At 40.1% G+C, this 11,664-nt stretch overlaps 1 protein-coding gene across 1 annotated transcript; it reads left to right on the forward strand.

Annotated features, from left to right (window-relative positions):
• The first annotated feature begins 1,323 nt into the window (after nucleotides 1-1,323).
• On the forward strand, nucleotides 1,324-3,452 carry LOC116809685 (large ribosomal subunit protein eL18-like). Its single transcript, XM_032753548.1, has 2 exons — nucleotides 1,324-1,576; nucleotides 3,112-3,452. The coding sequence occupies exons 1-2, from the start codon at nucleotides 1,324-1,326 to the stop codon at nucleotides 3,450-3,452; spliced, it is 594 nt and encodes a 197-aa protein (XP_032609439.1).
• The last annotated feature ends 8,212 nt before the right edge of the window (nucleotides 3,453-11,664 follow it).

An 11,664-nucleotide genomic window follows, 5' to 3' on the forward strand; every position in this document is an offset into this window, starting at 1 on the left:
CAAAAAAGAATGGAATCTAACACAATAATAAAAAAACACAATTGCTATTTCCTTAGCTAAAAATCAAACAAACAATTAGAAAAACATAAATGTGGCTGGGTGTGGTGGCTCATGCCTGTAATCCTAGCACTTTGGGAGGCAGAAGTGGGTAGATCATCTGAGGTTAGGAGTTTGAGACCAGCCTAGGCAACATGGTGAAACTCCATCTCTACCAAAAATATAAAAATTAGCAGGGCGTGGCGGTGGGCACCTATAATCCCAGCTACTCTGGAGGCTGAGGCGGGAGAATCGCTTGAACCCGGGGGGGGGCAGAGGTTGCAGTAAGCTGAGATCACCCCACTGCACTCCTGGGTGAAAGAGTGAAACTCCGTTTCAAAAAAAAAAAGAAAAGAAAAGAAAAGAAAAACATAAATGTTCTCTGTGGAGAACACTATGGAGGTTCCTCAAAACTACTAAAAACAGAACTATCATGTGATCCAGGATTCTCACTTCTAGGTATATATCCCCCAAAAATAAAATCAATATATATAAGAGATATCTGCACTCTCATGTTCATTGCAGCACTCTTCACAATAGCCAAGATTTGGAATCAACTTAAGTGTCCATTGACAGATGAATGGATAAACAAAATGTAGTATTTATCCACAATGGACTAGTGTTCAGCAATAAAAAGAATAAAATCCTGTTATTTGCAACAACATGGATGAGGCTAGAGGATATTGTGTGAAGTGAAAAAAAGCCAGGCACAGAAACACAAACTTCACATGTTCTCACTTATTTGTGGGAGCTAAAAACTAAAACAATTGAACTCATGGAGATAGAGTAGAATGATAGTTACCAAAGGCTGGGAAGGGTAGTAGGGGGAAAGGACTGGGGGAGTGGGGATGATTACTGGGTGCAAAAATATAGTTAGATAGTATTTGGTAGCAAAATTCAGTGACTACAGTCAACAGTAATTTACTACATATTTATAAATACCTAAAAGAGTAGAACTGTAATGTTCCTATCACAAGGAAATGATAAATACTTGAGGTGATGGTTGCCCCAATTACCCTGATGTGATTTTTACACACTGTATGCCTATATCAAAACATCACATGTACCACGTAAATATATATACCTACTATGTACCCATAATAATTAAAAATAAAACATTTAAAAATGTAAAAATGAGGTGGGATCATCACATGCCAGATTAACTCAGTGAAAAGAAATCCACACTTAAATCTATGTAACTTTTTTCTTTTAGTTACAGGGCAAAAGAGAAACTCCTATCCATGCTCAAGGGAAAAAATAATAACACACAAAACAGAAGGCGCCATCATGGGAGTTGACATCTGCCCAACAAGGACCCATAGGCTCGGCACAAGGAGCCCAAGAGCCAGGATATTGGTCTACCTGAGGCTGTTGGTCAAACTGTACGTGTTTCTGTTCAGACGGAACAACTCCACATTCAACCAGGTTGTGCTGAAGAGGCTGTTTATGAGTCGCACCAACCGACCACCTCTGTCCCTTTCCCGGATGATCCGGAAGATAAAGCTTTCTGACCGGGAAAACAGAAAGGCTGTGGCTGTGGGTGAGAGGTGACAGCATGCTGGCAGTCCTCACAGCCCTCGCTCGCTCTCGGAGTCTCCTCTGCCTGGGATCCCACTTTGGTGGCACTTGAGGAGCCCTTCAGCCCACCGCTGCACTGTGGGAGCCCCTTTCTGGGCTGGCCAAGGCCAGAGCCGGCTCCCTCAGCTTGCAGGGAGGTGTGGAGGGAGAGGCGCCAGCAGAAACCGGGGCTGCGTCTGGCGCTTGCGGGCCAGCTGGCGTTCCGGGTGGGCATGGGCTTGGTGGGCCCTGCACTCGGAGCAGCCAGCCGGCCCTGCCGGCCCCAGGCAATGAGGGGTTTAGCACTCGGGCCAGTGGCTGTGGAGGGTGTACTGGGTCCCCCAGCAATGCCAGCCCATCGGCGCTACGCTCGATTTCTCACCGGGCCTTAGCTGCCTTCCCGCGGGGTGAGGCTCGGGACCTGCAGCCTGCCACGCCTGAGCCTCCCACCCCCTCCATGGGCTCCTGTATGGCCCTAGTGTCCCCGACGAGCACCACCCCCTGCTCCACGGCGCCCAGTCCCATCGACCACTCAAGGGCTGAGGAGTGCGAGTGCATCACACGGCCGGTGACTGGCAGGCAGCTCCACCTGCAGCCCCGGTGCAGGATCCACTGGGTGAAGCCAGCTGGGCTCCTGAGTCTGGTGGAGACTTGGAGAACCTTTATGTCTAGCTCAGGGATTGTAAATACACCAATCAGCACCCTGTGTCTAGCTCAGAGTCTGTGAATGCACCAATCGACACTCTGTATCTAGCTATTCTGGTGGGGCCTTGGAGAACCTTTATGTCTAGCTCAGAGATTGTAAACACACCAATCGGCACTCTGTATCTAGCTCAAGGTTTGTAAACACACCAGTCAGCACCCTGTGTCTAGCTCAGGGTTTGTGAGTGCACCAATCGACACCCTGTATCTGGCTAGTCTGGTGGGGCCTTGGAGAATCTTTGTGTCAACACTCTGTATCTAGTTAATCTAGTGGGGACGTGGAGAACCTTTGTGTCTAGCTCAGGGATTGTAAACGTACCAATCAGCACCCTGTCAAAACAGACCACTGGGCTCTACTAATCAGCAAGGATGTTGGTGGGGCCAGATAAGAGAATAAAAGCAGGCTGCCCGAGCCAGCGGTGGCAAACCGCTCGGGTCCCCTTCCACACTGTGGAAGCTTTGTTCTTTTGCTCTTTGCAATAAATCTTGCTACTGCTCACTCTTTGGGTCCACGCTGCCTTAAGAGCTATAACACTCACCGCGAAGGTCTGCAGCTTCACTCCTGAAGCCAGCGAGACCACAAACCCACCAGAAGGAAGAAACTCTGAACACATCCGAACATCAGAAGGAACAAACTCCAGACGCGCTGCCTTAAGAGCTGTAACACTCACCGCGAAGGTCTGCAGCTTCACTCCTGAAGCCAGCGAGACCGCGAGCCCACAGGGAGGAGCGAACAACTCCAGACGCGCTCCCTTAAGAGCTGTAACACTCAGAGCGAGGGTCCGCGGCTTCATTCTTGAAGTCAGTGAGACCAAGAACCCACCACTTCCGGACACATGGGGACCATAACGGATGATGTACGGGTTCAGGAAGTGCCCAAACTGAAGGTGTGTGCACTGCGCATGACCAGCCGGGCCAGCAGCGGCATGCTCGGGGCCGGGGGCAAGATCCTCACTTTTGACCAGCTGGCCACTGACGCCCCCAAAGGCTGTGGCACCGTCCTGCTCTCTGGTCCTCGCAAGGGCCGAGAGGTGTACCGGCATTTTGGCAAGGCACCGGGAACCCCGCACAGCCACACCAAACCATACATCCACTCCAAGGGCTGGAAGTTCGAGCGCACCAGAGGCCTACTGGCCAGCCGAGGCTACAAAAACTAACTCTAGATCCTATCCTCTTATTAAAGATTTTGGATGATGAAAAAAAAGAACAGAAAAGAAAAAGAAAATGTTAAAAATAGAAAATCTACCTATGTTCAAAACAACAACATCTGATTTTACTTGCACTAATGCTATAGTGTCAGGAAACAACGAAGCAAACTCATTAGCCATTTGAATGCAGTAAAACTGTGTATTCGGAAACCGCAGGTGAATTAACAGAAAATTTACTAGAGAAACAAGGAGAATTCAGAAACTAAAAGGGCTGTAGGATGTCTTCCCCAGGTTTATGTTGTTTTAGTTACATTATTCTGTAAACTGGTTAGTGCACCTACAGGATCATTCAATTTGGCTATGATTTTTGTGTTAGCCACGGCTTAAAATTATCCAATTCCTCTTCGCACTACCTATCTCCTTTAGTCATATTGGAGTAATGAAAATTAAGGAACATTTATTTACGAGTCCTTGGTATGTTGGCAAAGACTGATCATACAAAAAAAAACACACCTCTTTTGCTCAAAAAATAAAAAAAGCTTTGATAAATTGCAAAATGCAGACATTATAATGCAATAAGCTTTGATAACTTAGAAAATAAACCCAGAAATTAAACCAAGATTGAAACAAAAATAACCAAAACATCTGGAAGGTAAATTACTGCTCACGAACTCTTGTAATACTTCAAGGATTCAAATGTAAACTGATAATATGAACTGTACAAAGAGAAAAATGTCCCTAACTGTTTCATGCTCAAGGGAATGTTTCCTTCTGGCCAGCCACCAACTTCCATACATCCTTCTCTCCTCAGGGATCAGATGGCTGTGCCGGGATGCCTTCCTTGTCTTTCTGCCAGCTTAGTGATTGATTATCTATCTTTATTACCAAGTCAATCTGTACACTGAATGTGGAATGGATTCAGCAGTCAAAGGAAGAAGTGGAAAAACAAGATATGATACGGCTTAGGTAAAAATCCGTTTTAAACAGCAGCATCCTAAGTCTATAGCAATCCCACTTGGCTGTACAAAGAGGTGAGCTTCTCTTGTTTTGCATGCAAATGCAGAGTACTCTCAAATGCTAGAAATATGTTTTTTACAGAGAGAGATATCAGCAGCCAAGTCACCCCTCTTCGCAAATGTCCCCCCAAAACAATAAATTAAATGGTTACGTTAAGAGAAACAGATAATTTCCCTCTGTCCCTTCCAAAATGGAATGTTATGGTGTGGCACCTATGACTGAACACCTAGAGGAGTAGCAATCTGAGAGACAGGGTAGGACTGGATACTCATACAACCGGGGAATAAAGCTAGAAAACTGGTTGTGTTTTTTCCAAAGAAGCAAAGCAGCTGTAGAACATTCAAGTCCAGTCAAAATGTAAGCTCAGAAATCAGCCGGAAAAATAAAACTATATTAACGTCACATAACTAGAAAAAAACTGTTGGCAAAAGAGAAGACTTTAGATCTCCATTATAGGCCCAAAGTGGCTGTTTCCTACTCCTAAGCAAACAATGACATTTGGTCTATTAAGAAAAAATGAAGGCCTTGAGAGAAAACAGGATGTAGGGAAGAATTTTTGCATTTTTGTTGTTCCTTCTACTTCTTTATGAATACGAGATAGGGAAACTTAAAGAGGAAGAGCCCAGGAAGGGTTTAGGGGAGAAAGAAATGTACGGAATACCAGAAGAAGATTTGGGAGAAGAGAATGTGTTGCAGGACAATAAATACTTTGAAGGTTTTCTGTTGTTTTCATTCTAAAGGGTGACATTCCAAAGAAGAACAAAAATGAGCAATGGAGCTAAAGAAATCCTACCAGACAGATAAACTGTGGCTTTCGCAGGTGCTCTTCATTTCTTCTGTTTTAGTGCTCCACACTTATTCCTTAACACATTGTAATGTAATTGTTTGAAGGTGTGTGTATATTTTCATTAGACTCAGAGACTCAGAGGCGGGTCACCTGCTTGTCTCTTGGTTGTGCAACTTCCTCATGAAAATTACTGGTCATAAATATTGTCATATGTATCCTCAAACCTCCAACTAATAGCAGAAATCCCCTGCAAGCTCTTAACTGAGACACCTTTGAATAGCTTCAGTGGCTATTCAAGTGGCCAAGAGCTCATTACCTATACAGACAATTTGGGTGATTTAATGGATTAACTCAACTACTCAATTGGGTAATTCAAATTATTACAATATACTAAACAAAATTCCCTTTCCTCCAGTGGTTTTATCACACAAAGCTAAATGGAATATATCTACTTTGCATTGTCTCTTTAAAATCTAACTTCTGCTAGCATATATCCTCTTTGTTATCATTATTATAAACAATTTACAGATGCAGAAACTGAGGCTGAAAAACATTAAACACCTCACCCAAGGTCAGATTGCCAGGGTTAATGGCTATTCTGGGACTTAAACTCAGATCTCTTTTATTTCATAATTTATGAACATAAACGCTATGCTGTCCTGAAAATAACTACATTTTCTTTGAAAGCATCTTTTTATAAGTGGCTTCTACAGCACTATAAATCTCAAAATTCTTTCTCCATATACCATTTAATTTGTCAGTTTCTCTCTCAAAATGTGGCCCTGAAATTAACACAATGTTGTCAGTTAAAGACAGAGTTCAGGGGGATTATCACCAAATTTTGTTTGGACCCCAGAAATCTATCTTAGTAAACTAAAATTGTATGGGTGTTACCAAACTTGTATTTTGTGATAAACAAAAGTTTCAGATTATTTTTATATAAATTTCTTCAAAGAAAGGTCTTCCCAATCTAGTTATAAAGTTTATTGTTTTAACTAAAATGCAAGATCATTTATCTTTGTTAAATGTCATCATTTTGTATTAAGCCTGCACAATAATTTTAAAATTTGATTGTGACATCTATCATATTAGCTAGTCTCCAAATTTTATGTCATCTGCAAATTTGATAAACCTGTTTTCTAAGCATTAAGTCATGTCATTGCTATGATACTAAAAAGACAAGATAAATCAGAGAGGTTACAAATATTCTATTAGAAATGCCCGAGTACAAAAAGAACTAAACTTCTCTGGAAAAATTGCTCAAATTTGTAGGACGGTAATCCAGACAATACTTCGCCATATTATTAACCAAGAAACAAGAGTAACCTTTAGTTAAATGCTGTGTAGATATCATCATACCCTACATGTCAACCCTTTCAAAACAGAATAATTTGTTCTGACATATTCTTAATTAATAAACCCATATTGGCTCCTGCTCACATCATCTTTTCTACAGGCTCAGAAAACATAGGGTTAATAATACACCCTGAAGTTTTCAGGGAGCAAATATCGTGTGCTTGGGGATCTTGTTTCTGGGAAAGGAAAACACAGGTCTTTCAGTGGAAGATACAATGAAAAGACGCTAATATTCTTTGTGGTTCCACGTTTTTTTGTTTGTTTGTTGTCGTTGTTGTTTTGAAACGGAGTCTCACTCTGTCGCCCAGGCTGGAGTGCAGAGGCACGATCTCGGCTCACTGCAAGCTCCACCTCCCGGGTTCACACCATTCTCCTGCCTCAGCCTCCCGAGTTGCTGGGACTACAGGCGCCTGCCACCACGCCCGGCTAATTTTTTGTATTTTTAGTAGAGACGGGGTTTCACCGTGTTAGCCAGGATGGTCTCGATCTCTTGACCTCATGATCTGCCCACCTCGGCCTCCCAAAGTGCTGGGATTACAGGCGTGAGCCACCGCGCCTAGCCGGTACCATGTTTTTTAGTATTACATGATGGTCTTTCATTTTTGTCAACAGACACACCCTGACTATTTTATCAACTTCACAATAATATGTGCCTATCTTTTATATGTTTGAATATTTTGAAACTTTCTCATTGTGTTACACATGTACAATGTAAGGGTGTTATGAAACCAGAAGTCAGACTATATAGAACTGTCATAGAAACAGTCTAAATTCCTTAATATTGCCAAAGCAATTTGCCATTCAAAATACATCTTGTCATTTCAAACCTTCCTAATAACTTACTATACTGGCCTATTCTTCAAAAAGATAAACTCATCATCCTATAGTAGTTTGTTTTAAAATCTATCTCCTCTTACAATAAGGATTTTTTAAAAGTTTTCCAATCAAAATCGTAGATTTAACCCAATATTATATTTGAACTCTTATTCAGTGAGCCTTGGTTTCAGCAGGCAGATGTGTGTAAGTCCTCATTTTACATTTTATGATTTTTATTGATTTTGACCTTGCATGATTTAGCTATTTCAGTCTTTTGTTTCTTTTGAAATAGGAATTGGCCTTCTCTGAACCTTCTCTGGATCTCCAAGGTTTTGCACATTTCTTAGGTATGTTAATTAGGCATTCTTGAAGTGTTGTCCCAGTGGGGATGCACTGATGACTTAGGTCATTTGAGTCTTTGCCATGCAATGGGAACGTGAATGTTACTGCAGTTCCGTCAGGTTCCACATGATGGTGGCCTTGTCTCCGCAAACCGGACTTCAGGTCCCTGTGTGCTAAGTTTATTGGCCTCAATTTCAAGCTCTGGTAATAAAGCAGCTGTCAACTTGCCAGAGCCCCTGTGAAACAGCTGGGATTCTCAACTTGGGCTACATCCAACACCTGTGGCTAAGATACAGGGATTGTGAGAGAGAGGACGCTTGCCGAAGAGCAATGGGACTGTCTGAACATTCTCAAATTCTAATTTACTCAAGCACGTTTGGTTTTGAGTTTTACTTTTCTGTAGAATATTTTCCTAACACAATTCAAACGTTGAGGATGGAGCATTGAGGTGCATAGTGAAAATTTAAATAATGCTGTGTTCTATACTTTGCTTATTGGGCTTTACTTCTAATCATTTACCTGTCTCTAGAGCTGTGCTTTCCAATACTGCCAACAAGCCACATGTTGCTCCTGAATACTTAAGATCTAGTCTGAATTGAGATCAGCAGTAAGTGTAAAATACACATGAAATTTCAAAGATTAAATATGAAAAAGATTATGTAAAAATTATACTTTAATATGAAAAAATAATACTCTGGGTATATTGGGTTAAATATATTACTAAAATTTATTTCACCTGTTACTTGTTACTTTTTTTTTAAGTGGCTACTAGAAATTTTCACATTATAGGTTACTTGCTTTGGTGACTCACATTATATTTCTGTTGAACCAAGCTTGTCTAGAAGCCTTGATGATGTTTACTAAATAATGAGAGTTCTTGTATTCCTTCGCAGTATTTTTCCTCAGTGTAGTTATCAGATGTACCCCAGAATCTGAATTTTCAGGAATTGTTGGAGGCCTTGATGTGGCTCTGGAATGGATACATTTTAGAAGGTGCCCAAAGAAAGCTTCATGATTATAACTGATCATCAGAATTGTGTGGAGAAAGCATTATAATTTATTTATTATTCCCTCTACAGATATGTTGATTCAATAAATGTGGGTTGTTGATATTTTGCTCTGTGTTTTTCTTTCTCGTTTTCTTCCTCTCCTATAGCTTTACCAATAAAGTAGGAGTGATATCCATGTAGGGAAATAATCTGTTGCCTGAAGAAACTGATGTGAAAGGAACATGATTATTAGGGGGCTACCAAGACATACGGGTTGAACAAGAGTGGAATGAAGGTTGGCACCTTCAGCTGTATTCCAGAGTTGTTCTGGTGTTTCAGAGCAGGGCATGTTCAATTATTTAATCAGAACATGAATGTAAATGAAAAATAAATCAATTCACCCTATGGTGTGAGAGGTTGATATATAACTATGAAAATTACATGGAATTTCTTCTTAATATTTTATTATCCCATAATTAAAAATTACATACATTGGACATACTTTAGATTGGAGAGCCATCAAGCCTTTCCCTCCATTACTTAAATACATCTTGTCTATATTTTGAAGCTGATAAATCTTCATTTAACATGTTTTCTTAGGAAAGAGGCTCCTGAAGAAGTAAAATGCGTGAATTTGAAGCAGCCAACAGACTTGATGGGGTAGTTGGGGCACTTCTACGTATCACCTGAAGAAGAGGTGCTGGAATTCATTAGAAAAAAACAGCGTTTAATGGGAAAGTATAAATATTTAGCAGAACTAAATTGAAATTCTGCTAAATATTATACTTTTCTATTAAACCTCTATAAATTGATTTATATTCAATTCAATTGATTTATATTGATTTATATATTGATCCAGTCATTACCTTACCTGGCCATTCACAATATGGGTGCCTACATATGTGTCAGATGTTAAGGATAAAGCAAAAAATAATTAAAACGGTCTCTGCCTCCATAGATGAGCAAGGTCTCTCACACAAAAAATGCTCTTTTGCCAGAAGATTACCAGATGAAGGACATTTAGAATACTGTCTTCACTGTTGAAATACATAGTTTTAAATCCAGAAAACAATATAATATAAAAAGCTAATAGTAACTATGCTAACTAATACTTTTTAAACACCTACTAGCTATCACAAGTAGTGCTAACTGCTTTTCATAGATTATTTCTCGGGAATTGCTTAGGAGAGGTAATATTATTGTCACTATTTTTGCTTATAGAAAAACTTAGGTTCATTGAGGTTAAGTTCAAAGTCACACAAGAACTACAACAGCTTGGATGTTAATGCAAGTTTTCTTGTGGCACTATTCCCAAATCCATTGAAGACTGTACAAAGAAAATACATTTGCTTGGCTTTATAAAAAGAAAACATACTAATCATCCAACATGGATCAGAGCAAAAGTTTCCTTACCTTGTGAAGTAATGGGATTGACATCACAAAGAATGAAAAAAAAAGAAATTATTGTCATTTTTTGCATGTATTTTTCAGGAGTTGAGTTACTTCCAAATTATAGGTCACAGAACCAAATACAACTTTACAATATATATGTGTTCCACAACTTTAAAGACAAAAATGTGAACTCAACAGCAAAGTTTTTATTATTTCACTCTTCCCTTTCTGCACCTCTATTCTGGTGTCAGTATTATTTTCTCTTTCAAGAAGGGACAATCATACAATGCAGGCTGGTTCAGGAACCTTGGCAAGAAAGGCAAATGTATTCAGTACTGAATCCTGGTAAATAGACAACAGTAGAACATTCTAGAACAAGTTTAATCATAACAATCTCCAAGCTAAAGTGACTATAATGTCTAAGACTGTAAGAGTGCACTCGATTGGGAGGACATTGGTTATTCCAGGCATAATTCATTGCATCATGTATATTCTTCAAACTCTGCTTCATAAACTGGGATAGAACAAAGCAATTGCATGGAAGACAGATGTTCCCCAAGGGAATTACACTTTTTATTTTCAGCATACAATAGATATGGACAGGCTGATATTCTTTGACTATAGTGCTGGGCTTATATCTACTTTACTAATTGCAATGTGTACTTGTATAGTCAGATGTTTGCTCAATCAGTATACCCGCCCAACACCCCTGAATGACACAAAACCCCATTTGTTCTAAACCAATATTGTAAGTAACAAAATTGCATTTACAGCTACTAATTCCTGGCCCAAAGCCACATTGTTCTAGTTCAGTTGTTCAAAGATATGTCCTGACATCATTACTTTTTTGTTTGAAATGTTTGCTTGTTTTTGTTCTCTAGGTAATCACAATGTTCTATTCTGTTTAAAGACCTCAGGTTAAGACAATAAAGAAAAATATATTTTAAAGTTATTTAGGTAAAAACTAATTTTCTTTTTTCTTTTGGTTTTTTGTTTTTGTTGTTGTTGTTTTTGAGACGGAGTCTCACTGTCGCCCAGGCTGGAGTGCAGTAGCATGATCTCGGCTCACTGCAAGCTATGCCTCCCAAGGTTCGTGCTATTCTCCTGCCTCAGCCTCCCGAGTAGCTGGGACTACAGACGCCTGCAACCACGCCCAGCTAATTTTTTGTATTTTTAGTGGAGATGGGGTTTCACCATGTTAGCCAGGATGGTCTCAATCTCCTGATCTCGTGATCTGCCCGCCTTGGGATAAAAACTAATTTTCTATTGCTTGAGGATCTACAGTTTACAGGGCAAACTGACCACATATATGGTCAATCCTCATTCACAAATTCTGTATGTGTGAATTTGTCTACTCCCTAAAATTTATTTGTAACCCAAAAATAAATAATTGCAGCACTTTCACAGTCATTCATAGATGTGCATGCTTAATGCAGTGAAAAGTTTGAGTGGCCCAACATAAAGTTCCCAACTGTGGTAGAAAAAGGTGACGCTTTGCTTTCCTGTTTTCTCTCTTCTAATA

The sequence above is a fragment of the Hylobates moloch genome, unplaced genomic scaffold (genome assembly GCF_009828535.3).
Source record: "Hylobates moloch isolate HMO894 unplaced genomic scaffold, HMol_V3 SCAFFOLD_1, whole genome shotgun sequence".
NCBI lineage: Eukaryota > Metazoa > Chordata > Mammalia > Primates > Hylobatidae > Hylobates > Hylobates moloch.